This window comes from Puma concolor, chromosome D3, assembly GCF_028749965.1.
Source record: "Puma concolor isolate L17-30 chromosome D3, mPumCon1.1.hap2, whole genome shotgun sequence".
In the NCBI taxonomy this organism is placed as follows: domain Eukaryota; kingdom Metazoa; phylum Chordata; class Mammalia; order Carnivora; family Felidae; genus Puma; species Puma concolor.
This window is the reverse complement of record NC_141678.1, coordinates 72,866,436-72,893,848: the sequence shown is the minus strand read 5'-3', so window position 1 is coordinate 72,893,848 and position 27,413 is coordinate 72,866,436. Positions and strand designations below refer to the sequence as shown.

Below are 27,413 nucleotides of genomic sequence, written 5' to 3'. Positions count from 1 at the left end.
GTGAAAGCATATTTTATTCCTAAAGCATTTAATTCATAAAAACCTTGCAAGACTGTGCTATGTGAACACTGACCTGTGAACAGGTACCAGAGGTTGTTTGGCTCCAATGTTTCCATCTCACCCCTGCGGGTCGTCTTTCTGTGTCGAATTTTATAGCCGGTAATAAATCCATTTTGTGTTCCTGATGGAGGAGGCAGCCAGCTTACTTTGATACTCTGCAAAATAAAAGATGAAAATTAAAACATTGGAGAAAGTAAGGGCAACAGAGCAGGGTCAAAGAAATGACCCCAACTTAAGTAGGAATAAAACAGAGAGGCAAGAAGTGCTAGGGATTAGCCCCTATAACCAAATTAAATCCATTTTTACAATTTGACAGTGTCCCTTTTTGTATGATTTTGACAAAAATACACAATTCATTTGATTGATTATGTGCATGATCACCTCTCCTTTGTAAATGCCACTAAAATGACAGTAAAATGTTCTTAAGAGTAAAAAACCATAAGGAAATAGAGAATAGTAGTCTTAAGGATGACAGATGTTAACAAATATTTAAGAGATGCAAACCGAGGGAACTGTGGTGGCTGAGCCAAAGGAGAAAGATGAAACCTAAATTACTCCCTAAGAGATACTAAAGAATAACAAGGTGATTTCCATGACAAAATTCAGGGAGGGCTAGAAATTGTTGCGTCCTAAATACCTTGAAAGACAAGACTAAAGCATGGTGCTGAAATAAAAGATGGGTTGAAAGTCATACCCACATCTAGGAAAATCAATCTACTAACCCTCAGTGTCCTTGGAGTCACTGGGAGTTTTATCCTTTAGGGACACTGAAACAGAGTCCACAGATTCAGAGATATCAGGCACAGAAGAGAGTACAGATGAGGGCAAGGGTTATTAAGTCGAAGAGAATAAGTCTTCTTTCATCATCTGTGTTCAATGCAATGACAACCAGATGTATATTGCCCAGGCAAATACCAAATAATAATTCTCTAGAGAAAATTGTAAGTTTGGCCCTAGAGAAAACAGTAGCCAGGTTTCTAATTAATGCCCCAATAATGAGGCTCCCACTTAATCCACTCATGCACTTTGGAATCAGCTTTTTAGTACATATTTCATTTTAATGTTAACCAACATTGTAAGACTACAAGACATTTTGTTTTAAAAAGCTTTTAGTATAAAATAGGAAAAAATACAATCAAGCCCCAGAACCTGCTTGGGATTCTCTCTCTCCATCTCTCTCTGTGCCTCCTTGTTTGTACACTCTCTCTCTCTCTCTCTCCCTCTGTCAAAATAAATACATAAACTTAAAAAAAAAAAAACCACAATATTATGGCCCTTGAAGGAGACAACATTATGCTTAGAGTAGAAAAAGTATCCCAAAAACTGTCATTAATATTTAGATAATCTAAGATAAGATATTACATCTGTGAAAGGAATAGAAATATGGGAAAAATGAAAGATTCTTTTAAAATATTATGACATTTATAGTTTGGTTTAACCAGTTAAATATTCAATAAATTATCTGGAAGATGCATGGAAAGAAATCTTGTAAAATTCCAGGGGAGGGGGGAAGATGATCATAGAAAGATGATCACAGAAATTTGGGGGAAAAAAGATAAGAAATTGGAAGTTTAGTCTATAATTTCCAATATCCAACTAATAAGATGAAATAATGAAAATAAAAAAAAAAATAGAAGGCAGAAAATTAGCAAGGAACCAAAACAAAAACCAGAACTCTTTCCTGCAGTAAAAACCTTGCAGAACTGGAAGATTTGAGACTTTAGTCTGAAAGGGATTATGGATTTTCTGACACAATACATGAACAAGAACTACATTAAGGTACATTACTGTGAAATACTAGAGCCTCCTGGGGGAGAGAAGATAGGAAAGCTTCCAGAATGGAAGAAAGAAAGCAGGTCACATAAAAAGTAAAAATGGTAAGGAGAAAGATTTCTCAACAACATTCAAAGTTAGAAAACAATAGAAGAATACTTATAAAATTCTATTCCTAAAGTATTTTAAACCTAGAATTCCAAGGCTATACAAATGTTATCAAGCATAAGGAAAAATAACTCAAGTATAAGAATATATGCTTATATAAGTATAGGGATGTTTCAGAAATACATGGTTTCAAAGATATCTCTCCATATTCATCAGGAGTCTAATGAGGGTAAATTTCAGGAAAAGAAGAGTGCAAACTGAGAGAAAAAGATTTGAAATCCAAGAAACAGAGATTCCAAAACAGAAAAAAAATGGAATTCTCAGAAATATGATAAGGAAAAATTGAAAAGATTTAAGATTACTCAAGGTGAGACACAAATCCAAAAGAGCACATACTACATAATTCCACTTAGATGAAGTCCAAGAAGAGTCAAAAGGAGTTTATAGTAAAAGAAAGCAGTCTAGCAGTTGCCTACAGCAGTTGTGCTAGGGAACGGATTGGCTATGGAAAGAGGGAGATTTTTGGTGTGATGGGAACATTCTGCATCTTCCTTTCACATTTGTTACATGGGTAGATAAAATTGTCAAAATGTATTGCTAAGGGTTGAATTGGGCCCCCACTTGAAATTCACATGCTGAAATACTAATTCCCAGTACCTCAGAATGTGAGTGTTTTGGAGGTAGGGGGTTTGAAGAAATCAAAAGGTTAAATGAGGTCATCAGTGTGGGACCTAATCCAGTATGACTGGTGTCCCTCTGAGAAAAGGAAATACGGAGACACAGAATAAGTCCATGTGAAGATGGTGGAGGAAGGGAGCCATTTGCAAGTTAAGGAGAGAGGACTCAGAAGAAACAAGCTTGCTGACACCTTGATCTTGGACTCCAGCCTCCAGAACTGTGAGAAAGCAACTATCTGTGGTTCATTTAGGTTTCCTCCTCTGTGGTGTTTGCTGTGGCAGCCCTAGTGAAATAATACAACCAGAGAAGTAAACACTGAAGATTTGTGCATTTCACATTAATTAATTACACCTCAGGGAAGAAGAGAAGAAGGATCACAATGAAATGCAGAGGAGGAGAAGGAAGAGTAGGAGGAGAAAAGAAGGAAGACGATTGGGCGTAGGGCTGGAGTGTACCAGAGTGCTAACTCCTGACCCAGGAATAAATCAGTAGGTGATACCTAAACCTGTGAATTAAAACTAAGGAATTACAGCTACCTAAATGCTGAAAAACATTAAGGTAAATTCCAGAAAAGAAAGGATAGTGAAAAGCAATGAACAGGGGAGTCTGGAGGGAATAGGAACTCCCTCCAGTTCCTCCAGGTTGGGGAGGAAGAGTCTTGGTTTTAGTTATACACCTATTTGGAAAATGAATGTGCATATAACACTACCATGAACATTTAAATCAATTAAAAAAATTTTTTTTAATCTTTATTTATTTTTGAGAGAGACAGAGTGTGAACAGGGGAGGGGCAGAGAGAGAGGGAGACACAGAATCTGAAGCAGGCTCCAGGCTCTGAGCGGTCAACACAGAGCCTGACACGGGGCTTGAACTCACGGACCCCAAGATCATGACCTGTGCCAAAGTCAGAGTCGGACGTTTAACTGACTGAGCCACCCAGGTGCCCCTTAAATTAATTTTTAAAAATAAACATACAAAATTGTTTTTTTGAGGTGGTAGAAATAAACAACTGTCAGAAAGAGGCCAGGCACAAAGTCACAGAATGGATTTCCGACCCCTCCAGCCCCCTACAACCCCAGGGCAACTTTGATACTGTTTCAATCATGTGGAAATGCAGCAGAGGTGTGGCAATATATTCTCCAGGGAGACCCCAGTCTGAGCCTCTTCTTTTAGATCACTACAGATTAGCTATTGCTCTACAAATAAGTGTCTTTGTAAAAGGATTTAAAAAATTGGGTAAAGTCAGTTACTTGCTAAACATTTTTAACATGTCAATGACATGCAAACTACAGTCAGTTCTCATCTTTTGAAGCAGCAGCCATGTTCTATAAAGTTGCCACAAACACTGAATTTGCAAATATGGTAACATTGCTCTTAGGGAAAATGCAGGTGCAGGTTCTTATGAGCCTTTCATTACAACATTTTTGTCAACTTGTCAATACGTAACCTTGTTTTATGTGTGTTTCTGGTTAAAGACATCCTATTTAATATTATTGTTGGTACATTAACATTGAACTTATGCCCAATAGCACTGTAACTCATGCCAGAATGAAGTTTATCTAACACATGTATTTTCTCCCTAAGGCACATCACAGCCTCTTGGAATAAGCGACACTAAACAGCACTTCAGCATTACAGTTGGAGAGCATTTCAAATACCAAACTCACAGACAGAAAGCAAAAATAAACAAATGCCCACCCCCCACCCCAAAGTGGCACTTATTTGACCACAAAAAGAACACTTGGTTACAATATGAGAACTGAAACAAAAAGACAGAGTGTCTCCTTGTTCAACCTCAGCTGGGAATGTGTGCCTCTGGAAACTCATCTGTTTCATGGTCGTGGGTGTAACTGTAAAGGTAACGGGGGTGGGGGGGTGTGGGGGGGTATTGATTTGGGGTTACAAATACATTTTAGCAGGTAGGTGAATCTGCAAATACAGACTCTCAAAATAATAAAGATCAACTGTAACTATATAATAAACACATTTTAATAATTTTAGAGGAATTTAGCTAAATAGAATTATTTAGAATAATCAGAATCTGATTAAGTCAGAATATATCTGAAAGTGTAGAGCACTACTAAGATCATTTATTTCACCCTCATTACCCTTTAAATGTGACAAACTAAATGCCACTCTTAAAAATATTTCTTGGGGCGCCTGGGTGGCGCAGTTGGTTAAGCGTCCGACTTCAGCCAGGTCACGATCTCGCGGTCCATGAGTTCGAGCCCCGCATCAGGCTCTGGGCTGATGGCTCAGAGCCTGGAGCCTGTTTCCGATTCTGTGTCTCCCTCTCTCTCTGCCCCTCCCCCGTTCATGCTCTGTCTCTCTCTGTCCCAAAAATAAATAAACGTTGAAAAAAAAATTAAAAAAAATAAAATAAAAAAAAATATTTCTTAACACTATTTTTTCCTTACTATAGAGTACCAATGGTCTAAGCACCTATGAGTTATGGTTTTTTATCCACACAATGACCCTATGAATTCAAGTCTATTGTTACAATTTTTGTACAATCATGTAAATTAGGACACAGATGGTTAAGTATCTTAAACTGATGCAGCCATCAAGTGATAGAGGCAGGATTTGAACCGAGATTATATAACTTTGAAGTTGGCATTCTTTACTATTTAATACAGCCTCCCATGAGAGTTCAAGAGGCTGAGACTAATTCATTCAGTAATAATTCACTCAAAATAGATTAGCTGCACCTCTGCTGTGTAGAAAGCACCATCTTTAGGACTATGGAAATACCCAGATAAGTCATGGTATATCCATTCTGGCTGAGGAAATTAGACACAAAAACTCATAATGAAAACACAAAGTGTCACATGCTAAAAGAGGTAGTCCCAGAAAATAGAATGGAATATAATAGACAGAGAGATTAATTCTATTTTACATGGTCAAGACTTCAAATATGAGTAGAACTTTACTTAGGGGATAGAAAAGGTATTTAAAATAAAGAGGATATCAAAAGCAAGCTCAATTTATCATGACAATGTATAGCACCTTCAACTGGGACAAATAGGAACAAATGGGACATATAGGACAATGTAATGGAAAGGTAGATTGGAAAAAAGTTAAAAGTCTTTTGGGACATGCAAAGGAGACATGTTAGATCAATACACTCATTTAAGGCATTTGGCTAATTCTTTGGGAGACAAACTAATAAATAAAATAGTAATATAATGTCCTTGGACCTCAAAGAATGCATAGCCTTAAATACACGTACACTCACCTACTCCTTCTCTCTACTCCACACACATACATGCACATATGTGGATGTGTTTACTCTCAAGTATCTTAGAAACTAGCAAAGAAAACTGGATTTGATGAATAGTTATACCTTATATTTATATTCCACAATTATCTTACTTTTATTTTTCAATACTTCAAGATAGTCATGAAAGATGTTATTACCATTTTACAAGTTTACCAAAGAGGAAATTGAGGCACAGAGTTAAATGATTGGCAGAAGTCATCTCATACTATCACAGAAAGATTATCTAATGTTTGAGCCTAATGTTTTTTTATTGTTTTATGCTAAAATAATCATAGAATTTATACCTGGCAATTCTACTCAAAGTGTCCTACAAAACATTCTTGAAAGGAATAAAAACTGAATTTAAATAATTAATTTTTAATACACCCAATCAGCCTTCCCATAAGTAGCCCTTGGCAAATCATGAAGGGTTATTTTCTAAGGTCTACAAGCTTGTTTTTTAAAGTCAAAAGTAAATTCAAATAGAAAACAAAAATACAAATGAAGACATTAAACTTTGACCAAGAGGTAGAACCTTATGATTTCCAGTTAGCGCTTTGCCTTGTCTTTGACGAGTGACCTCTCGTAAGTCTAATAAATGACTCTAATCTTAATGCACATATTGAGAAATGGAGAATAATTGTGCTTAGTATGTCTACCAGATGATTGTAAATCACGTGTTAAGCCTGGAAAACTTAATTATACTAATGATTACATGAGCAATATTTAGTTTTTGACAGATAATAATTTTTCTTGATCATATTCGAGGATTTTCAGTGATCGTATAAATTATTCCCACATAGCCAATACCTTACTATCAATGTCTAGCAGCAATTAATTAATAGAATCAGTTATACACTCTACATGCCAGGAGGCAAACCCCCTCAATGGTTATCATTCATCTTTGGAAGTAATTTCATCATTTGTATTCATCCTCATATATGGGCAGCGGCTAAGTTTATTAGCATCTTTTATGCTTTCTCATCGATTTCAAGCAAACACCAGCAGATGGCTAATGGTTCTGGTCGTCAAATTCTTTCCTTGTAGGTTCTGCAGACATGGCTAGATGTCCCAAATTATATTGGTTTGGGAAGTTAATTGAAAGTGTTCAGTAAATTTTTCTAATTCTATGGCATAATGTATCTTATTTTCTGTATGAGACCTGTTCTGTCAGTGCTCAGTAGCTTAGACTTCATTGGCCATCCCCCCACAAAGCCACCAAAAGCTATCACTGTTAGGGGAACATTCTTGTACCTAGTCTTCATGGGTAAGCCTAGTAATTATTTTTATTAAAAATACTTAACACATGACCTTCGACTTTTGAAAAATCAATTCTAGTAGCTGTGACTTGACTTTTGGTTCTTTCATTACTTGAGAGGTTGAAATTAATCCTTTTCTAGCTGTTGAAGTGTTCTATCTTGAATCAAGGATTAATTTAACTTTTTTCCCCCAGTTTTGAAATAAAAGAAGAACTGTAAAATTTGGCTTCCTCAAATCCTTCCATCTCCTCTTTGATTATCATAAAAATGAATTAGATTTCAAGTCAGCACGGTGGGAGCAGTTAGGTTTAGTGACTGAAAAGAAAAGATCTTCCTGGCCATTATTTTCTAACTTTTTTGAGATAACCCTGTTGAGTTTGTTGATGTGGTATTCTCCTTTTGATGGGCTCCATTAATTCATTTCTTTATTTTTCCTTTACTCTAGCATATGAGTAGTAAATAACAAAACGGAAAACAAAAACTGGGAAGTCCATCACCCCAAATTTTTCTCAGAAGCCACATTTCATAAGATTCTATTTTTAAGTCCATATATCCCACTGCACACTGACATTTTACTTTACTCTCGATAGAGTGGACTGCTGAGGAAGACAAGCCCCATTCCAAACATGGTCAGTGGCTGTAGAATGAGCCTTTTTTTTTAAGTGGTTTCATCTGGATAGCATTCCCATAGAAGGGAATTAAAGGGCACCATTTGAAAGAAGGTCCTAGCAGGAAAGAGGAATGCTTTGGTCAGCACAGCAGGAATCTAAGGATCTTGAAACTTACTTGAATATAAGTTTTGAACTCTGCCCCTTATTTCTGTTTTGTACTTCTGGTAACTTGTTGAATCTCACATGAACTTGCTTGAAGAATGAAGTATGCTTTCAGTACTCATGACACCCTATGACTTTTCATGAGAGTGCCCATAGGCATTTTTAAAGAGTCTCTTTTTATTGTATCCCTCATCTTACTTACATTCCCTTATTTACATTCTCTCTGCTACTGCTGTAATTCAGACCTTAATTTACCATTGCCCAGAATATTGCCACAGCTAACCGATTGATACTCACGCCTCCAGGTACTACCCTTCTCACACCCAACCCATATCAGTTACCTTCCTTATCAGTGAGTGGGACATTTAAGTTCTCTGCCTTGGTTTGCTCATCTGCAATATGGGAAGTACCTACCTCAAAAGGATTGTGGTGTGGATTAAAGGAGAGGAAGGGAACTTCCTTGAACTTCAAGGGAGGGAAGGAGTAAAGAGAAAAAGAGTGAGGCAAGAGGGTCAAGAGATTAAGAGATGGAGAGGGGAGAATAAAGGAAAACGTAAACAAGGGTCAGAGAGAAAGAAGCAAGACCCCATACAGCAGCAATGCTCAACAACTTTTCTTCTACACATCAGGAGGAGCACTGAGAGATAAATTACCTAGTAACACCTTTTAAACTCCTTTTCTTCGATGAATATTTACTGAGCAATTTACTCTGTAGATTACTATTGACATTTCTTGTTGTAGCCTATAGACCCTTCGGGCATGGGTGGTAAAGAAGAGACCTTGGAATACATTGGAGACTAGAGGAATGTGAAAAAGTGAAGAAATTCTGGGGCACCTGGGTGGCTCAGTTGGTTCAGCATCCGACTCTTGATTTAGGCTCAGATCATGGTCCCAGGGTGTGAGATTGCGCCCCACACTGGGCTCCATGCTGAGCCTGCTTGGGATTCTCTCTCTCCCTCTCCTTCTGCCCCTCCCTGGCTCATGCTATCTTACTCTCAAAGTAAATACATGAACTTAAAAAAAAAGTGAAGAAATGCTATAAATACTTTTGTAGGTAGATTTGACAGGACACAGTGATTTGTTGAATGTCACACATAAAGAAGGAAAAGTCATCAATATTGACTCTCAGGTTTCTGGAATAAGCAACTTGGTAGATGATAATACATTTTCTGGGATAAGGCTGTCTGAAAAACAATCTACTTTCAAAAGAAAAAAAAAAGTTTACTGGACCTGCCAGTAGTATCAATAAATGACACTTCACAGAGGATGCAGAACTAAAGGCTACCCATATTAATAATATTCTAGTTAATGTTGGGAAGGGTATTTTCTAATTTTATCATTTAGAATAAATGACACTGGAAAGGGTATTTTCTAATTTTATCATTTAGAATAAATGACACTGGGAAGGCTATTTTCTAATTTTATCATTTAGAATAAATGATACCTCAATAATATCAAAATTATACAATAACAAAATTTAATGATTAAATTTGATATTTATCTAAATACTTGGTAAATATTTCATTGGTGCTGAAATAAACTAAATTGAATTTTGAACTGGAATAGAACTTAATTCGCTAATTCAACAGTATTTTAAATTTTATTATGTGTATAATTGTGTGGACAATTTCCAAAAAAGTGTTTTGCCTTTTTCTGAACCACTTTATGGGACTTTATGGGACTAACCAAGTATGGATTTGATAAAATGTTGATAAAATATTAGTAAGTGCTATATATATTTTTCCTGCAGATATATACTATTCCTGCAGATTTGACATGTTTTTTACTTCACTATCATAAATATGCAATCTCTTGTGATAAGTGAAGTCAGAAAGCTGGATAGCATACTAAAATTGGCATTCTTGAGTTCATGTAGGCAGCTATTATCCAAAATGACAAAAAGCCATATTTGCAAATAGCTTTGTGTGACACATTTCCAGAGTGAAGTCTGTTAGTACCACTCAGGTCTAAGTTACATATTTGTGCAATAATAAAAGTATGTTTATATACAAATTGAAAAATACTTGACTTTAAATAAAATTTTGTATCCTAAATTCAGGTAAGAAACATTGCTTTGTTTTATTTAAAAATGATGAAATCTAGCCTGTTGTGATCTTGTTTAACGACTTTGAAATAATACAAACGTTTCCACATCAATAGGTTAGTTTAGTTGTAAAATAGTGTTCCTTTGATCTCTGTCCTGGTGGCCCCTAGGTCCTCATAGTGCCAGTGGGAGTCCTACCTGGAGATTAAACCCTACTTATGGCTACTCTGGAAAAATCCCCCTTCCTGGTTATGTTGTGCTAAACCACGCTGGGACAATTTCTCAGGTTGCTCAACTTCAAATCATATACTGCAAACCCACCTTGATTTGGGACTTAGTTTTAGTGACTGGGTTTCTCTGATGAGAATGCTGCCATGCATCTTGTTCAATGTTGTTTTACCTTGGTAATCTGCCTAGTTCTTCCAAAACGCCCAAGACTGAGTCCTCCAGGAGCTCCTATCTCCTTGGTGAATCTGGGGCTGGCAGACTTCCCTGACAATAGTTACTCACCTTTCTGAATCTCTGCATTACCTGCTTTCACATTCTGAACTCCCCAAACCTACTTGGTCTCCTGATTTACCACCTGAAAATCCTTGTCAGCCCTTTCTGACTCCACCCACTAGGTACAGCTGCTCTCTGCCACTCTGTCTGGATACTATGACTAGTCTTCCTGAAGGAACATCCCTCATCACCTTCCTCACTCCTGATTGAGGGGAACAGCCCTCCTGACATTGGCTCTGAATTCCACACCCATTCATCCCACACCACTGTCTTTTTCAGGTGTAGACAGTGAGCACATATGAGATTAAAAAAAAAAACCCACACAGTGAGAAATGGCATCTGGAATATGCTCTATTTATTATATGCACATTTTTATATTTCTTGGAGTAAACTGGGCTAAATTTAATTTGATGCTGGGAAATTGACATGCCACCACTTTCCCTGCTCCTGTAATCAAATTCTAAGAGCTCAACCTTGACAATTCCAAGGAAAAAAGGGGAAACTAATCCCTTACCTAGCTCACTTCAGTTTAGTAGCATAGGGGAATTGAACCAGTAAATTAAGGTCAAATAGGTTTCCAAACCTACACTGCAAGAACATCAATCCATCACTGTCCATAAAGATATAGGGCATCCCATGTATACCATTAACTGGGCAGTCTGTTAAGTTAGTACTTTGCATACTTTCAAAGCAATATTTTAAAAATATTTCTGTGTAATTTAAAGATGAGGCTCAAAATTCTATCAGGAGGAAATGGGACAATAGTTGAGTGTGGTCCATAGCTTTTCCAGTGGTGTCCCCAACTCAACTGTGGCTCCTAATTTGCATATGTATGCTACACAGTAAATACTAGTCATCTATTTAAGAATTAATTCTAAATGTTAAATAAATTTAAATCCTAGGCACAGGTAGATGGAAATATACTTTGGACTGCCTTAATTCTTTTTTTTTTAATGGTTATTTGTTTTTGAGAGGCAGAGACAGAGCATGAGCAGGGGAGGGACAGACAGAGGGGACACAGAATCCAAGTGGGCTTCAGGCTCTGATCTGTCAGCACAGAGCCTGACGCAGGGATCAAACCCACAAACCATGAGATCATGAGCTGAGCTGAAGTTGGACGCTTAACTGACTGATCCACCTAGGCACCCTTGGGACCTCCTTAATTCTTATAGCCTCTGCTTAAAAAATCTTACTGGATGTTCTGTCTAGCATGCAGTTCTGAATTGTTTAGAGAAAGATAGAATAGTATTTTCCAAATAAAAGATATTTAGTAGGTATAAGATGGATGACAGAAAGCATCTCAGCTTTTCATTAATTTGCTAAGTGATGTTAGAAATCATTGACGTAGTTGTATCAATCGTACATCACAAGACCATCTCTTTCTCTCACCTTGTTGAGAGATAACCAGTTAGTTTAGAAACATAAAAACACTGTAAAACACAAAGTTCTACTCTTTTGTATTTTATTTTACTGTATTTTCATTTTAGAATTGTTAGTGGTAATAGTGGTAGTAGCATGTATGTCTGTTTTGAAAACACAAAAGGACATTGAAAACTGAAGAAAGGTCTCAAAAAGTATAGTTATCAGGTCACTTTGACCTCATATGATTGTGTATTGAAGACATAAAAATATATAAATGAATGAATGATCCTCATTGAGGTAGGTTATCTTCATAAACACTTCATCTGATCACAACAACTAGATTACATTTCCCTGGAAAACAAATTTCTTTGCCACTCAAACGCCATTCAGTGCAATGTGTAAAGAGGTGGTTTTGTTATGGTAGATTTTACCATATTCTGTTGAGTGGGGCATAGAAACGGTGCTTTCTCTGTTGGATACGGAAACCCTTTTGGAGTTGATTCTCAGGTGTGTAACTATGCGTGGCCTCTATTATGGGAAGAAATGGAAGAAAAATCAATTAATTTTTCCTGCTAGCCAGGCTTTCTTGGCTAACTATATAAAATTAACTGAATACTCCTAAATCAACCAGGAAAATCACTCCCCAATACAGACTACAGTTCATACTACTGGGAATAAAAAAAGAAAGGGAGAACGGGTATGTATCTGGCTTTTTTTTTTTTGTAAACCCCTGGATTTAAAATAGCATTTTTTCACGTGATAATTTGCTATGCATAGCCTAGTAGCCAGGCCTATTTTATTCTAGGTCCTAGAAACTGGGAATGTAATTTCTAGGAGGTATTCACATTTTGACAAAATTCCATTACGATAAAGCAATTTGGTTGTTCCCTGGAGTTCATGATAAAGTGATCTTAGGAGTAATACATTTCAGAATTTGTCAGTATCAATAGACTTTATTCTCCAGGACCCAAGTCATTCCCTGGAAGTAAGCCGGATGTTTAGGGAGGCTCATTAACTCTTTCAGATCACTAGGTCCTTTCTCAGACTATTCATTTCTACTAAATAAAACCACTAAAAGCAATGTGATAGCTTTCATGCCAGGAACTAGAGTTAGGAAAGCCAGAACACAAACACATCAGCAGCGTTATATGTAAAATTATACCCTTCAAAGGCACAAGAAAATAGACCAATATATAATTTAAGGCAGAAAATACAGTGTCCACTTATTTCTCATTTCTTTTGTTTGTTTTAGAACATGGAAACCAAGATACTTTTTAAGCAGTAAGGTGAATGGCATAACTACAGACTAATTGATTTCACCAGATATTTAAGCAATTGAGGCAAAGAGATAAGAGTTTAAATACTTATTTATACCATATGAATTTTTTTAAGTCTGTTTATTTATTTTGAGAGAAAGAGAGAGAGACGGCACATGAGCATGGGGGAGAGGCAGGGAGAGAGAGTGCAAGAGAGAGAGGATCTTAAGCAGGCTCCACCCTGTCAGCACAGAGTCCTACATGGTGCTCGATCCCACAAATCGTGAGATCATGACCTGTGCCGAAATCAATAGTCGGGAGCTCAACTGATTGAGCCATCCAGGCACCCTGAAAAATTTTTCACATATGGGATAAAATGTATTTATCAAGAATAACCAGTAGGAGGGCGCCTGGGTAGCTCAGTCGGTTAAAGTGTCCGACTTCTGCTCAGGTCATGATCTTGCAGTTTGTGAGTTCCAGCCCCACACTGGGCTCTGCGCTGACAGCTGAGCGACTGGAGCCTGCTTTGGATTCTGTGTCTCTCCTACTCGTGCTCTGTTTCTCTCTCTCTCTCAAAAATAAATATACATTAAAAAAAAAAAAAGAAGAAGAAGAAGAAGAATGACCAGTAGGAACTCAGAGAATTCCAGTAGGGCACTCATGTTAAAATGATCATGATACACCAGTAGGTCTCCTAAAAAATGAAATATTAGTTTAAGGGTGGTACAATGGTCAATAAAAGAATAAAAACCAAAATTTTTACAATACTACATACTGAAAATTGTTTTAGAGTGATAAAACCAGAGGCTTTAAAATTATTGTCACAAAACAATTTCTAATGTTTGGTAGAAGAAATATGATTACACATGAATCTCATCCTATACAGAACAATGCCCTTTTTTGCTTTAATGCACATCAAAATTTAAGCATGTCCAATATTTACGTATAAACATATATGCCTAGATCTATATTAAATAAGGGAACATGTTGCTATGAAACAATTTTCTCAAAAAAAAATGCAGATGTGGCTATTTAACAGAGGCATATCTTCAAGCAAACTGTCAAATTAGGCCCTAAGTAATTAATCTCTGAAACCAGCAGGCTTTCAATCTCAGAGCAGTCATCTCAAAGACATGACTTACCATGTAATTACATGGGACATTACAATGTATTTATGAGGTCATTTGTTACAATGTACAGTAATTACAGAGTACTTACATAGCTATTTATGTCTCATAAAATGAAGTGAGACTAAATATTTTAATTGTGTTGGAGAAATAAGGGAAAATATTTGAGTTCCAAATGTCAGGTGAGATTATAGGTCAGATTCACATAACTCATATTAACAGCTGGCTGCTTCCAGAATCACAAGTGTTTTGTGGTATTCTCTTACTGGAAATGAAGGTTTGAGAAATATTCCTTCTATGAATGAGTAAGTGGGATTGTTCTCAAATTCAATGCTCAGGTAATGCCAGAAGACCAACCAATAACATAACTTACTATTTATACTTTACATCCAAACCATAAGTGTACAGGTGTCAACAGAGTAGTTGGATTAAAAACAATGTCATATACAACGTGTTAATAAATGATACATCACACAACTAGACAGAGTAATAACACAGCAGTTCTTAGGTTTTCTATTTCTATTACCTTGAATAAGAATGGTATTTGTACCAATTTTCACGCATCCTTAAATATGCAGTAAAATTTCAAAGTTGTGTTTTTTTCCAAGTTTCAGCCCTTATCCCAGACTTTACTTGGAAATTCATTTTTAGCCTAATAAGTGAATTATGGCAGCAGACAGAAGAGGAAGCTGTGCTTGTCTCATCTCAAACATCATTGATATCATGAATAAGAGCTCAGTGGTCGCATTACTACATTGCTGCTTTAAAAAAATTAAAATTAAAAATCTTTTTGGACTGCTAATGATCTGTTCTGTTTGGATTAATGCCCAAGGAAAATCTTGCCATTATGTACATGCATTTCTTTATTAGTTTATTCAACAAACATCCCGAATGCCTGCTATGTTCCAGGTGTGGTGTTATAACAGAGTCATAGTCACTTAAAACACTTTCCTTGAAGAGCATGATCCTTTCTAGCGACAGAGTCTATGATGCTGTTAGTGGATTGGCCTTCCTAAATCTATTAAGCATTATGACATATGCTCTCCTTCTGGGAAGATAAATTGTGGCTTTATATTCAGAGTTTATGCCTTTAAATTAGAATGGTCATTATTTGATGAATCATGAAGTGCAAACAATATTGCTCTGCCTTTGCTTATTCTTGCTAAGCTTCCTCCATTCACATGATCCAATGAAAGTACAAAATAATGTTTAATTATGATGGTATAGACAAAATGTTCTTTTCCAAGCTTTAGCCTGTCTTGTGAACTTCAACAATCATTTTTCAAAAGGAATAAATGACAAATCTTTTTTGGTCATGCAGATATTATAACTACCAAATTGTTATAAATATGTGAGCTAATTAATTCCCGTAAAGACTGATCAGCAGGTTGACAGTGATACCAACTGGAGCCTCCTGGCAAGACAGGGATTCCATCAGTGTTTAATGACTGTTACATTCCTATATAATGGTCCCCAAATTTGCCAAATTCAGATACTCAGGGCCCACAGAACCATCTGCAGAATGCTGCCTGTTAATATGCAAATGAACTAATTAAAATTTACAGACTTATTCAACAGCCAGTCAGGTCAATTCTGATCAACTGTACCAATTTTATTTATACATGCAGAAAGAACAGGTCCATTGCTCACCAAAGTTCCAAGAAGCTACTCAGAGTAGTTAGGAACATAATCTCAACAACTCATTCTAATTCAAGAACAAGAAGAGATAGTTTACTTTTGAAAAAAAAATCATGAGTAACTATCAATACTTCAATCAGTATTTCAATTAGATATGCAATCATTATGTGTCTAATTGATTAACAATTAGCAGCACCTGTAGTTGGCTACAATTTTAATTACTGATTACACTATGGCTGATTACTTAAAATGATATCTGCATGAGCACCACTGGGTTATAAAGAAAAGAATAAAACAATTCCAGAATAATTAGTCTATTAAAAATGAGATTAAAACCATTTCAATAAAATATTTTAAAAAATTTTTATTTTAAGCAATGTTAACAGATTTTCCTTAAATTATACAACATGGAGAAAAGCTAACCAGTGATTTTTTAAAGGTAACTAATCTGCCATTTCCTTGGAAGATGTGGAAGTAATATAGAATAAACCATTGTCTATCAGAACAAGAAGCATGAGAAAGAAGATCCTAAATAACAATAGATAACAATAGAGCCCCATTTCTAATCTGTTTTTTTAAATATTCACGTTTTAGAAATGGAAAAGTATGTTGATCCTTTGTCACAAATGTGACAGACCCTTCAACAATCATCTTCAAAAGAGATCTTGGACTGGATCTTTGTTTTTTAGACACATAAGAACCTAAATAATTATTTCGAAAAGATTTTTAAGAAGAGAAAGTCATTTTTTTTTAAATTTTTTTAATGTTTATTTATTTTTGAGACAGAGAGAGACAGAGCATGAACAGGGGAGGGGCAGAGAGAGAGGGAGACACAGAATCTGAAACAGGCTCCAGGCTCTGAGCTGTCAGCACAGAGCCAGACGCGGGACTCGAACTCACGGACCTTGAGATAATGACCTGAGCTGAAGTCGGACGCTCAACCGACCAAGCCACCCAGGCGCCCCAAGAAAGTCATTTTTTAACTAAGATACCTTAAAACTAAGTCATAGCTGCAAACATTCTGGTGTGCAAACTACCATGAGTTTTAAAGTTTATTTACTTATTGTGAGAGAGAGTGTGCACATAAACATGGGCGAGGGGCAGAAAGACAGGGAGAGAGAAAGAATCCCAGGCAGGCTCTGCACTGTCAGCACAGAGCCCAAGTCAGGGCTTGAACTCACAAACCATGAGATCATGACCTGAGCGGCAGTCAGATGCTTCACCAACTGAGACACCCAGATGCCCCTACCATTTTTGGTATAAATGAAATATTTGTGCAAATGACTGTTTTAAACATACAGAGTTTGATATTTATTTCCTTTTTGAAGCTCTATTATAAAATGTTTCAAGCAAATACAACATTAGAATAGTATAAAATATCATTTCTCAATCACCAGGATGGCTATGATCAAAAAGACAGATAATAATATTGGTCAGGATGCAGAGAAATTAGAATCTTCACTCAGTGCTGATAGGGATGTAAACTTGTGCGCCTTCCTTGAAAAATACTCTGTCAGTTCCTCAAAAGGCTAAGTGTAGAATTAACTATGACTCAGCAATTTTTTTCTAGGTATTCTCCAGAAAAATCAAAACATACAATCACAGAAAAACGCACGCACAAATGTTCATAGAAGAATTATTTATATGGTGAAAAACAGAAGTAGAAAAACCCAAATGCCCACCATCTGATAAATGGATAAACAAAATGTGGCATATTCACACAATTGAATATTATTTGACCATAGGAAGCAATGAAGTATTGATAGTTGCTACAACATGGATGGGCCATGAAAACATTACCCTAATTGAAAGAAGCCACTCACAAGAGACCACATGGTGTATAATATAATTCCGTTTGTATGAAATGTGCATTATAGAGACAAAAATTAGATTAGAGATTGCCTAAATCTGATGGAAAAAGGGGATAGGAGGGAAATAAGGAGTGACTGCTAAAGCATAGAGGATATTTTTAGAGATGATAAAATATACAATTAATTGTGGTGATGGATATATAACTTTAAAGGGTAAATTCTATGGTATGTGGATTATAACTCGATAAAGATGTTACAAAAATAATTGCATCACAAAAAATCAGATTAGTATAATGGATCCCAATATGCCCATCACCTGACTTCAAATTCTCAATTCATTTCCACTCTTATTATGTATATCTACCAAGTCCTCTGGACTGAGATTGTAGTTAAAGAAGTCCTATAAAGTGCAGAAATGCACTACATGTGTGGGTCTCACTGTAAGTGAGAAGTACGTTCCAGAGGGACCTGAATACAATCTGTTTTTCTCCTGCATCACTGATACAATGCCCTGTACATTTGGTATTCACAAATGTTTGCAGATGGCAATGGTAACAGACTGGGGTAAATTCGGCTTCCACAAGGAGGCAGTTTACAAGAGCAATTGAGTCACACTCCATTGCTTTTCAAGTGCTTCTTCTGAGGACATTTAGCAAGTAAGGTATGATTAGGGGCTAACTCATCTGCAGAGAGCTCAGTTGGCTAAGAGCTCTAATAAAGCCCATGTGAAATTTGTTAAGGCTCCAATCCAAATCCCTTTAAAAATGGTTCTTGTATAACAAAACTAGATGCCAAAACATGGTTCCAGACGACACAGGGTGTTCTTTAGGGGGTGGAGGTTGCTGAACTATTGCATATAAGTGAACGGATGGTTGAATTAGGCATGAAGTTTATGAAAGGTCTCATAAAAATCTTTTAGATAGCTTTTATTTACTTAAGCCCCCCAAATTCAATGAGAACATATGTACTATTTTCATGGACTATGTACTTTTTCTGATACTGATCATCACAGTTCTGAGTTTCTATGTATTTATTTGATTAATGTCTTTTTTTCCCTGAGAACTTAAGTTCATAAACTTTTCTGCTGTTTCTTACCCTAGGATCCTTGGTGCCAACCATAATGTCTAAAACTTAGAATACATTCAATAAATAGTTGTTGAATTAATTAATAAACAAGTATTTTAAAGGACTTATTTCCTCATTTAGTCAAATTTCATTTCAAGTCATAGTAGTTATCATGCTGGGTGCTGATGAAGCAGGGCACACCATAATTAGCATTGGCAAACTCATAGCGGAGTTAATGAAAAGTTAAGTTAATTTAAGTAAATGTCAAACAAGTAACAATCATGGCATATATATATATATATATATATATATATATATATGGGCATTGAATTACACACGATTGTAATACTGGCCCATGGTTTAATTTTCCTTTTCAATTTCTGTGTCTCAGTATAAAGGAAGAAGTCTAGGGGAACAACAGAAGAAGCATAACCAAAAAGTTACCTTTGGACATTCTACTCTTAATTTTTTTATCTTCACTTACTATCTTTTCTTTGCTTTCAAAATTACATTGAAATATATGAAATATTATGAAAATATCTTTAAAATAACATGGATCAAATTAGCAATTTCTTCCTAAATCAATCTCTTAAATGAAGAGAATGAGTCTGAAATGAAAGACCAAATGAAAGACAGAAAGACAGAAAGACAGACAGAAAGACAGAAAGAAAAGAAAAGAAAAGAAAAGAAAAGAAAAGAAAAGAAAGAAAGAAAGAAAGAAAGAAAGAAAGAAGGAAAGAAAGAAAGAAGGAAAGAAAGAAAGAAGGAAGGAACGAAGGAAGGAAAGAAAGAAAGAAGAAAGAAAGAAAGAAAGAAAGAAAGAAAGAAAGAAAGAAAGAAAGAAAGAAAGAAAGAAAAAGTTCTTTTTTCTTCCCTGGAGTAAATCAGAATTCACTTGTCAGACACCAAGCAGATGGCAACTTCATCTTCTCTGTCCCACTTTATCATGTTATAGGCAACCTACAGCTAAACATCTCTACCCTTTGAACTCACGTTTTACCTTATTCATGAATTGTGGCTGAACTCTTCTTTTCTTTTTGCTGTGAGGTTTATGATTCATATGAAATATTGAAATGCTTGGACAAAACTATTTCCCCACTCGTAAGTTGCCTGCAGGTCAGTTGTAAAAACATTCACTTTGCAATAATTAGGTCAGTGCTGATTTGCTGATTTCTTCTTTTATGTCTCCTACTCTTTTGTTTATTAGCAAGTTATGTAAAGATCATGGGAGATAGCCACTGAATATTCTGGAAAGGTAACCCAGGAGAAGTCACCAGACAACATTCTTCACACATCGATTTTCTTTTTTTAGAATTAATGACTAGGGTCATTCAGTGCAGTCCTTTCAATTTTGTCCTCAGTAGCATTGTTTAATTAGATGTCTTTTTCACTCCCTGCACAAATTCAATAATATGAGGCTAAGTATTATCATCTGTGATCTTATATCTTAATTTAGAGATGAAAATAGAGTCCCTATTTTGTTGTTTCTCACTTTAAAGACATAAATATTTTTTAAAAATTGGTCTGAAAGTGGGGAATAGCAGGAAGGGTGTGAGATGTTAACACGCAAAAATGATTAACTTCTAATGTCCCACACTTATATAACACTTTAGTACCATAATAAATTTAAAAGATATTAAATAGCTTTCCCTATTCAGTTTCCTTTATTGCAGATATTTTGCAAATGAGGATACAGAAGCAAAGTTACTCTTGGTTTTTTGGGTGTGAATTATAAAAATCATTAACTTTCTAGATCTCTAAGAAACTTTGTCAAATTCTTGCCTCTTTAATGTGTGCTATCTTATCTGAGGCAGATGTTATAAGGGATAAGAGAGGAGATGCCATTCAGGTTATTGGTTCTACTCATCAGGTGCTCTTGTTTAAGTAACAGTGAGGTAGAGAGAGGACAGCCTGAAGTCAACAGGGCCTGGGTTTTAATTACTACTGATTACTGACACTTTACTAGCCATGTGACACAACTATGCTTTATCTTTGTTTTGTAAGTGGGATATGTAAGCACGCACACAAGAACAAACAGAAATCATAATCTAAGAAAAAAATCATAATCTAACAGGATGCCTGTTAGAATTCATACATGCAATGCTTATCAAAATGAGCCGTGTCATACATGGTGAAAAGAGCCATCTCTTCCCTGAAGTTATCTGTGTCCCCAGAAAGACTGGCAAAAAGAAATGGAGCCAACTCTCTAAACTGAGAGCATTTGTTTTCATTTTGAAAGTGTTTTGTCCAGGGGTGCCTGGGTGACTCAGACGTTAAGCGTCCAACTCTTGATTTCAGCTCAGGTCACGATCTCATGGTTTGTGAGATTGAGCCTGACATCAGGCTCTGTGTTGACAGCGTGGAGCCTGCTTGGGATTCTCTCTCTCTCCCTCTCTACCCCATCCCCTGCTTGTGCTCTCTTATTTTGAGAGAGAGCATGAGCAAGGGAGGGGCAGAGAGAGAGGGAGACACAGAATCTGAAGCAGGTTCCAAATTCTGGGCTGTTAGCTCAGAGTCCAATACAGAGGTCGAACCTACAAACCTCAAGATCATGACCTGAGCTGAAGTCAGATGCAACTGAGCCACCCAGGTGCCCCAATAAATAAACTTAAAAGAATAGAAAAGAAGAGAAGAGAAAAGTAAAGAAAAGAAAAAAAAAAAGGAAAGAGTTTTGTCCAAATTACATTTCTCCAACTTCTCTTTATTCAACACCAACTAGTTGTGTACAACTGTTCAGAGTTCTGTTTTGGACTTTTAATTAACTGTCCATGTGTAATAATCAGATATAAAGCTTGCTAAGAATTCTACTATACCTGTCAGCCATGTGAGTTCCAGAAGCAGACTGGGAAATTGGCTTTCTGACCAAAAAAAAGCCCTCTTAGGTAGTGTTTGCTAATTTCTGTGGGCTAATACTTCTACCGTGGCCCATTTCAAGCTGGCAATGGTTTCACGATCACCTTGCAAAATTCTTGAGTATTTAACTAGTTCGCTCTGTGAGGCAGTCCCAGCTGGCTCCAACACATATCAAAAAGGAATATTATGCCAGGTGTCAACAAATAGCCACAGGTCCACAAGTCCAAATGGGACAAGTGTGCATGGAAGAGTACTCTAAAACCTAATGCAAAGTCCTTGGGGACAAGGTCTTTGTCTGAGACAAAGTTTTTTTTAATCTCCTCTATTACTTAGCAATCAAGAAGTATTTATAGATAGAAGGACTGAGACTCAGATCACCACATGATATTTTAATCTTAATTTCTATTAAAAATCAGAAAGAATTATAGGACTATTAAATTTAGAGCAAAGTCATAAATACAACCTTAATCTTAGCCCTAGTTTATTGGTCCTCAAAAACAACTAAGATCTTTATAAATACATATAAATATTTAACATCATATAATGAAATAGTTGATCTCTTAGGTTAAGCCATATGAAATGGCAAATAATCAATTTTTTTCTGACCTAAAAATGGTGATTTCATATAGTTCATAGGAATACAATAGTTTTTATTCTTAATCTAGTCCTACTTTTTTCAGGTTTTGATTAAGAAAATAGAGGCTTCAGGGACATTTTAGGTGTTTTAGCTGAGATGTCTTAGAAATTTTTCATAATGGCAACATTATGAACCAAAATAATCAAGTTTGTTCAGTTTTTTTCAACAGGTTAACTTATATTGATTTTGAGAGAAAGAAAAAAAATATCTCATACCAGAGGACCTCTGTAAAAGATGAAGGCACTTGTGCTAAAAGCTTGGTAATAACATAAATAAAATAGGGGAGTTCATTAAAAATGAGCAAAATTCCTGGTAAGTCCAGAGCATGCCCCAATGTTCATCCTACTCAAAACTCTTCACAAAGAAAGTTAAATCAGATGGACATTCGAAGGTTTGAGGCTAGGAAGAAGATTTGGTATTGCAATGTGAAATGACCCTCTTTGCAACTTTATGAATATTTTTTGAGCAGGGGGAGGGACAGAGAAAAAGAGAGAATTTTAAGCAGGCTCCACACTCAGCATGGGGCCCAATGTGGGCTTTGAACCCTAGACCCTGGGATCATGACCTGAACAGAAATAAAGAGCTGGACACTTAACCAACTGAGCCACCCAGGCACCCCTAACATTTTATTTTCTCGATATACTGTTCTAAAACAAGCAAACAAACAAACAACAAAACCCATAAAAATCTCTGAAATGTAAACAGTAATGAGACTCTAGGCTATCATAAAATAAATCCAATACTGCGAAAACAAAAACAAATATTGAATCTGAATGCTTGCAGAAAAGAAAAATAGCACTTTGTATATGACTAGATTGCATCTCCTGTGATGGAACTTCTAGGTTTCATATTCATTCATCAACAATCAAGACCAGTGTCATGAAGAGATTAATCCACAAGCTTGTAAAATAGCCTAGATTTGAATTTCAGATTTAACACTCAACAGCTGGGAGTTCTTGGGTGCAAGTTATTTACCCTCTCTGTCCCTCACTTCCCCCATCTGCACAATGGGAATAGCAACACCAGCTTCATCATGTGAGGATCAAAGGGGCAGCAGATGTAAAGCATTTATGAGTACCCTAACCCAAGTGCTGTGTAAGGCTAAACATTGAGTCAAAAAGTGAGTTCTCAACACAAGACAGTGAAAGTAATTATGTTCAGAAATGAGAGAGTCACAGGCACCATGAGATCAGGTCACGATCTCACGGTTCATGAGCTCAAGCCCCACATCGGGCTCTGTGCTGACAGCTCAGAGCCTGGATCCTGCTTCAGATTCTGTGTCTCCCTCTCTCTCTGCCCTTCGTCCATTCACACTCTGTCTCTCTGTGTCTCTCAAAGACAAATAAACGTTAAAAAATAAAATAAAAAAAAGAAAAAGAAATGAGACAGTCATATCACTAGGCAATTTTTTTTTCTTTTAATCTAGAAGGACTTTTGAAAGCTAACAACAGATTTAAAGGTGAGGGAGTGGAAGGACCACAGAAAGCCAGGAAAGAGAACTTGCTTAAGCTCTACCATATTCATACAGAAACAGTAAATATTAATCCTGTCAATTAAAGGAATTAACACAGGCCTTTATAATAAAGTCTGTTATTGCACAGAATAGATAAAGATGGTATGGTGCATTGGATTATTATTTTGCCCATCTAAGAATCATGTAGAAACTTTGTATGGCAGTGTTACTTCACAAAGTGAATATTAGTTCCAAACTGAATGAAAGTTTTTCTCTCTAGGTAAAGGAAAATTCCAGTCTTCTCATGACAATGAGACCAGTACACATTCCCACATCTTGGGCCCATATAAGTCCCAAGTATGTCAGTGAAAGAGCCATGAGATGAATTATTCAGATGGTTTATATAAATAATGTCAAATATCTGCAAGTTTGTACTTTTGCTCATATCTTAAGAATCATATACACACTATCCAGTCACATGACTGTGCATATTTTAAAATTTTTGTTATTTATTGAGATCAACATACTTAAAAGAAAGGCATGTTATTCTCTGTTCTTCTTTAAAAGAAAAGGAAAAAAACAAAATACCTGTTGCAGTTCCAGTTATTTATCTAAGTGCAGGATATCTAACTGGAAAAAAAAAAAGACATAGTCCCCATTATTTCTCAAAAGAAGCAAAAAAATATTACAGCCAGGATCCTGGAATATGCCATTCTCTCTCTCTGAATGCCTCTGTGGGACCTTTTCAGCAGCAGAAAATTGCCATCACATGGACTATCATAGCTGGTGGCTTTACAAATGTGTGGAGCAACCCGGAGTCCCACTGGCTATAAATACGCCAGCACGGCCGCTGATGTGCTCGGTGAGCAGAGGCCCTGTGGAGCTGAGGTTTCCTGTAGAGTGAGGGCCATCCTTCTTCAGATGATCAAAGGATCACCTGGGCAGTGCATTGGAAAAGGGAAGATTTCACTGGGAAACTAGCTCCCTGATTTGCTGCTCCACAGTGTCATCTAGATTGCAAAGAGGGGAGCTGGGGGCAGGGAAACAATTCTTTAACATCTCTGTCAGAAATTGAATGAGACAAACCCATTCCACAAGATTTTCTAATTTTGTCAAAATTATATCTGCTGTCAAGTCAACTATTGGAATGTTGAAGCAGTAGTAAAATTGACAGTGCTGGATGCATTCTCAGGTCGTGTGCACACTTGGCAAGCAAATGTGCGGAGTGAACAGAATAACAAGCAACCCGGGATAATCCTCATTCAACCCGAAGACAAAGTAAAGGAACAGTGTGAGATTACTGAGTGAGCTGACTAGCTAGGAGTCTCACTCTGTAGGAGATGTAGGCCACCAGGCATCCAGCAGTTGCTTGGCAAATAGTCTTAGGATTCTATTCTTGCCTATCGCATCTGCTGACATTTAAGGTGGAGAGGAAGGTTTTTGGTGCCTTGAACTACTATCTCTAGTTAAATATACCTGGTAAAATAATGCTCTACCTAGAATTTCCAGGGCTCCCAACAGTCAATTCAAATAGGATACACTATGAAGCCAAATCCACTCAAGGTACATCAAATACAGGGCCCAAAGCCCCAAAAGACTGACTGGTGTTGACTCTACGGCTACCTGTACCCCTCAGATTTCATGTTTACCTTCATTTCCCAGCTCTTTAAGACAGATAAACCTTGGGGTGCCTGGGTGGCTCAGTCAGTTGAGCGTCCAACTTCCGCTCAGGTCATAATCTCATGGTTCGTGACTTCTAGCCCCACGTCAGGCTCTGCGCTGACAGCTTAGAGCCTGGAGCCTGCTTCCGATTCTGTGTCTCCTTCTCTCTCTGCCCCTAACCCACTCGCATTCTGTCTCTGTCTCTCTCAAAAATAAATAAACATTAAAAAAATTAAAAAAAAAAGACAGATAAATCTTGATTAGCTCTTGTTTTAAAGGAAAATCACAAATCTGTGCACCTCATTTCCACTCTAACAATCTATGGACCTACTAGAAATGCTAAAATAACTTACAACATTTAGAAAGAAGCAGGAAATACTAATTTGGGGAAATTAAAATTAATTTTGTATGTGTGTTGAAAGTACTGTATTTCTTTGTTTATATGTTCAAAGTAGGCTGCATGCATTTAGATTGCCACATTCTAATTATCTTAGTATATGACTGCCCTTTCTTCATTGCCTCTTCTTTTTCTAGCACTGATGAAGTTGGGTTTGGTCTTAGGTCCTGTATTCCTATCAGTCACCTCTGTAGGTGCCTATTTTTAAATCAATTCACATGGTTTCAGCTATCACCAACAATGGGTGACTCCAATATTAACCCAAATATATCAAAGATCATATTTATTCCTAGTATAATCCCACCATCAGTTTTGGCTCTTTCCTCCTTCAGACTTGTTTGTGGTCCTTCTAATTTCATTTTCTAGGTATATATCAGGCCCATTTTCATGATCATAGGCCAATCATTTCTCACTTGAGCCACATAAATAAACTGCAGTGGGGGGCGCCTGGGTGGCGCAGTCAGTTAAGCCTCCGACTTCAGCCAGGTCACGATCTCACGGTCAGTGGGTTCGAGCCCCGCGTCAGGCTCTGGGCTGATGGCTCAGAGCCTGGAGCCTGTTTCCAATTCTGTGTCTCCCTCTCTCTCTGCTCCTCCCCCGTTCATGCTCTGTCTCTCTCTGTCCCTAAAATAAATAAATGTTGAAAAAAAAAAAAAAATTAAAAAAAAAAATAAATAAATAAAAAAACTGCAGTGGGTCCAAATTTTATGGAGTCATACGGGATAGGGAATACTCTAACATGGAAAGACCTCTGATAGGAGGAGGATGTTTAGAGTAAAGGGATTGATTGCTCTTATCTTCCAAGCAATTCTGAAGAACCAAATTACTGTTCATTGACTCTGGTCAAAATAAAGCAAAGGGAATAAACAGTGAACAAGATTTAACTTGTGATCTATCTAAAAGCCAATAATGATATTTAAAAAATATTTAAAACTTGAAAACAAGAAAAAAAGACAGGTGACATTTTCTGTGATGATTTAATAGTCTTAAATAAGGATTATTTTATTATCTAGGGAATGTGCTTTATTAAACACATTGTTTAATACTGATTAAAGAAGCCTAGCTTAGTGAAGTTATAGGTTAATTTGTAGATTTCCTGTCCAGTATAAATGCAAATAATTTCTGTCCAGCAGGGAATAAAATACCAGTTTATAGTTTATTACCCCAATGGACACTAACCAATTTCATAACTATCATAGTGATTTTATTCTAACATCCTTTTATTAAAGTGCCCATAAATACTGGCCTTGCCATCTTCCTAACTCTGTCATTAATTAATGAGATGGATAAAATGTTTGATATGTTCATTTTATATTTATATGGGAGTCATATTTTTAATTTTTTGAAAGTTAGGCTTTACCAATGGCTTAAAAGTAATTTTTTTTTTTTTTTGAGAGAGAGAGAGTGAGAGGGAGGGAGAGGGAGAGAGAGGGAGAGAGAAAAAACAAGTGTGGGAGAGGGGCAGAGGGATAGGGAGAGAGAGAGAATCCTAAGCAGGCTCTACGCTCAGCATGGAGCCCAACCTGGGGCTTGATCCTATGACTCTGGGATCACTACCTGAGCCAAAAGCAAGAGTCAGATGCTCAACTGACTGAGCCACCCAGGTGCCCCCAAAGTAACTGATTCTTAAGAAAACTTGCTTTATCTCATAAAGAGTGTTTTGTTTGCATTGCTGATATGATATAAAGGGAGAAAAG

General features: G+C 36.6%; 1 protein-coding gene across 4 annotated transcripts in view; it reads right to left on the bottom strand.

Annotated features, from left to right (window-relative positions):
* The window catches only part of DCC (DCC netrin 1 receptor), a 1,162,490-nt gene that overhangs the window by 205,975 nt on the left and 929,102 nt on the right, over positions 1-27,413 (bottom strand). For all 4 annotated transcript variants that reach the window (XM_086683010.1, XM_086683011.1, XM_086683012.1 and 1 more), the window contains exon 13: positions 74-215. In XM_086683010.1, the coding sequence (XP_086539136.1) occupies positions 74-215 (142 nt within the window). The remainder of the gene's footprint in view (positions 1-73; positions 216-27,413) is intronic.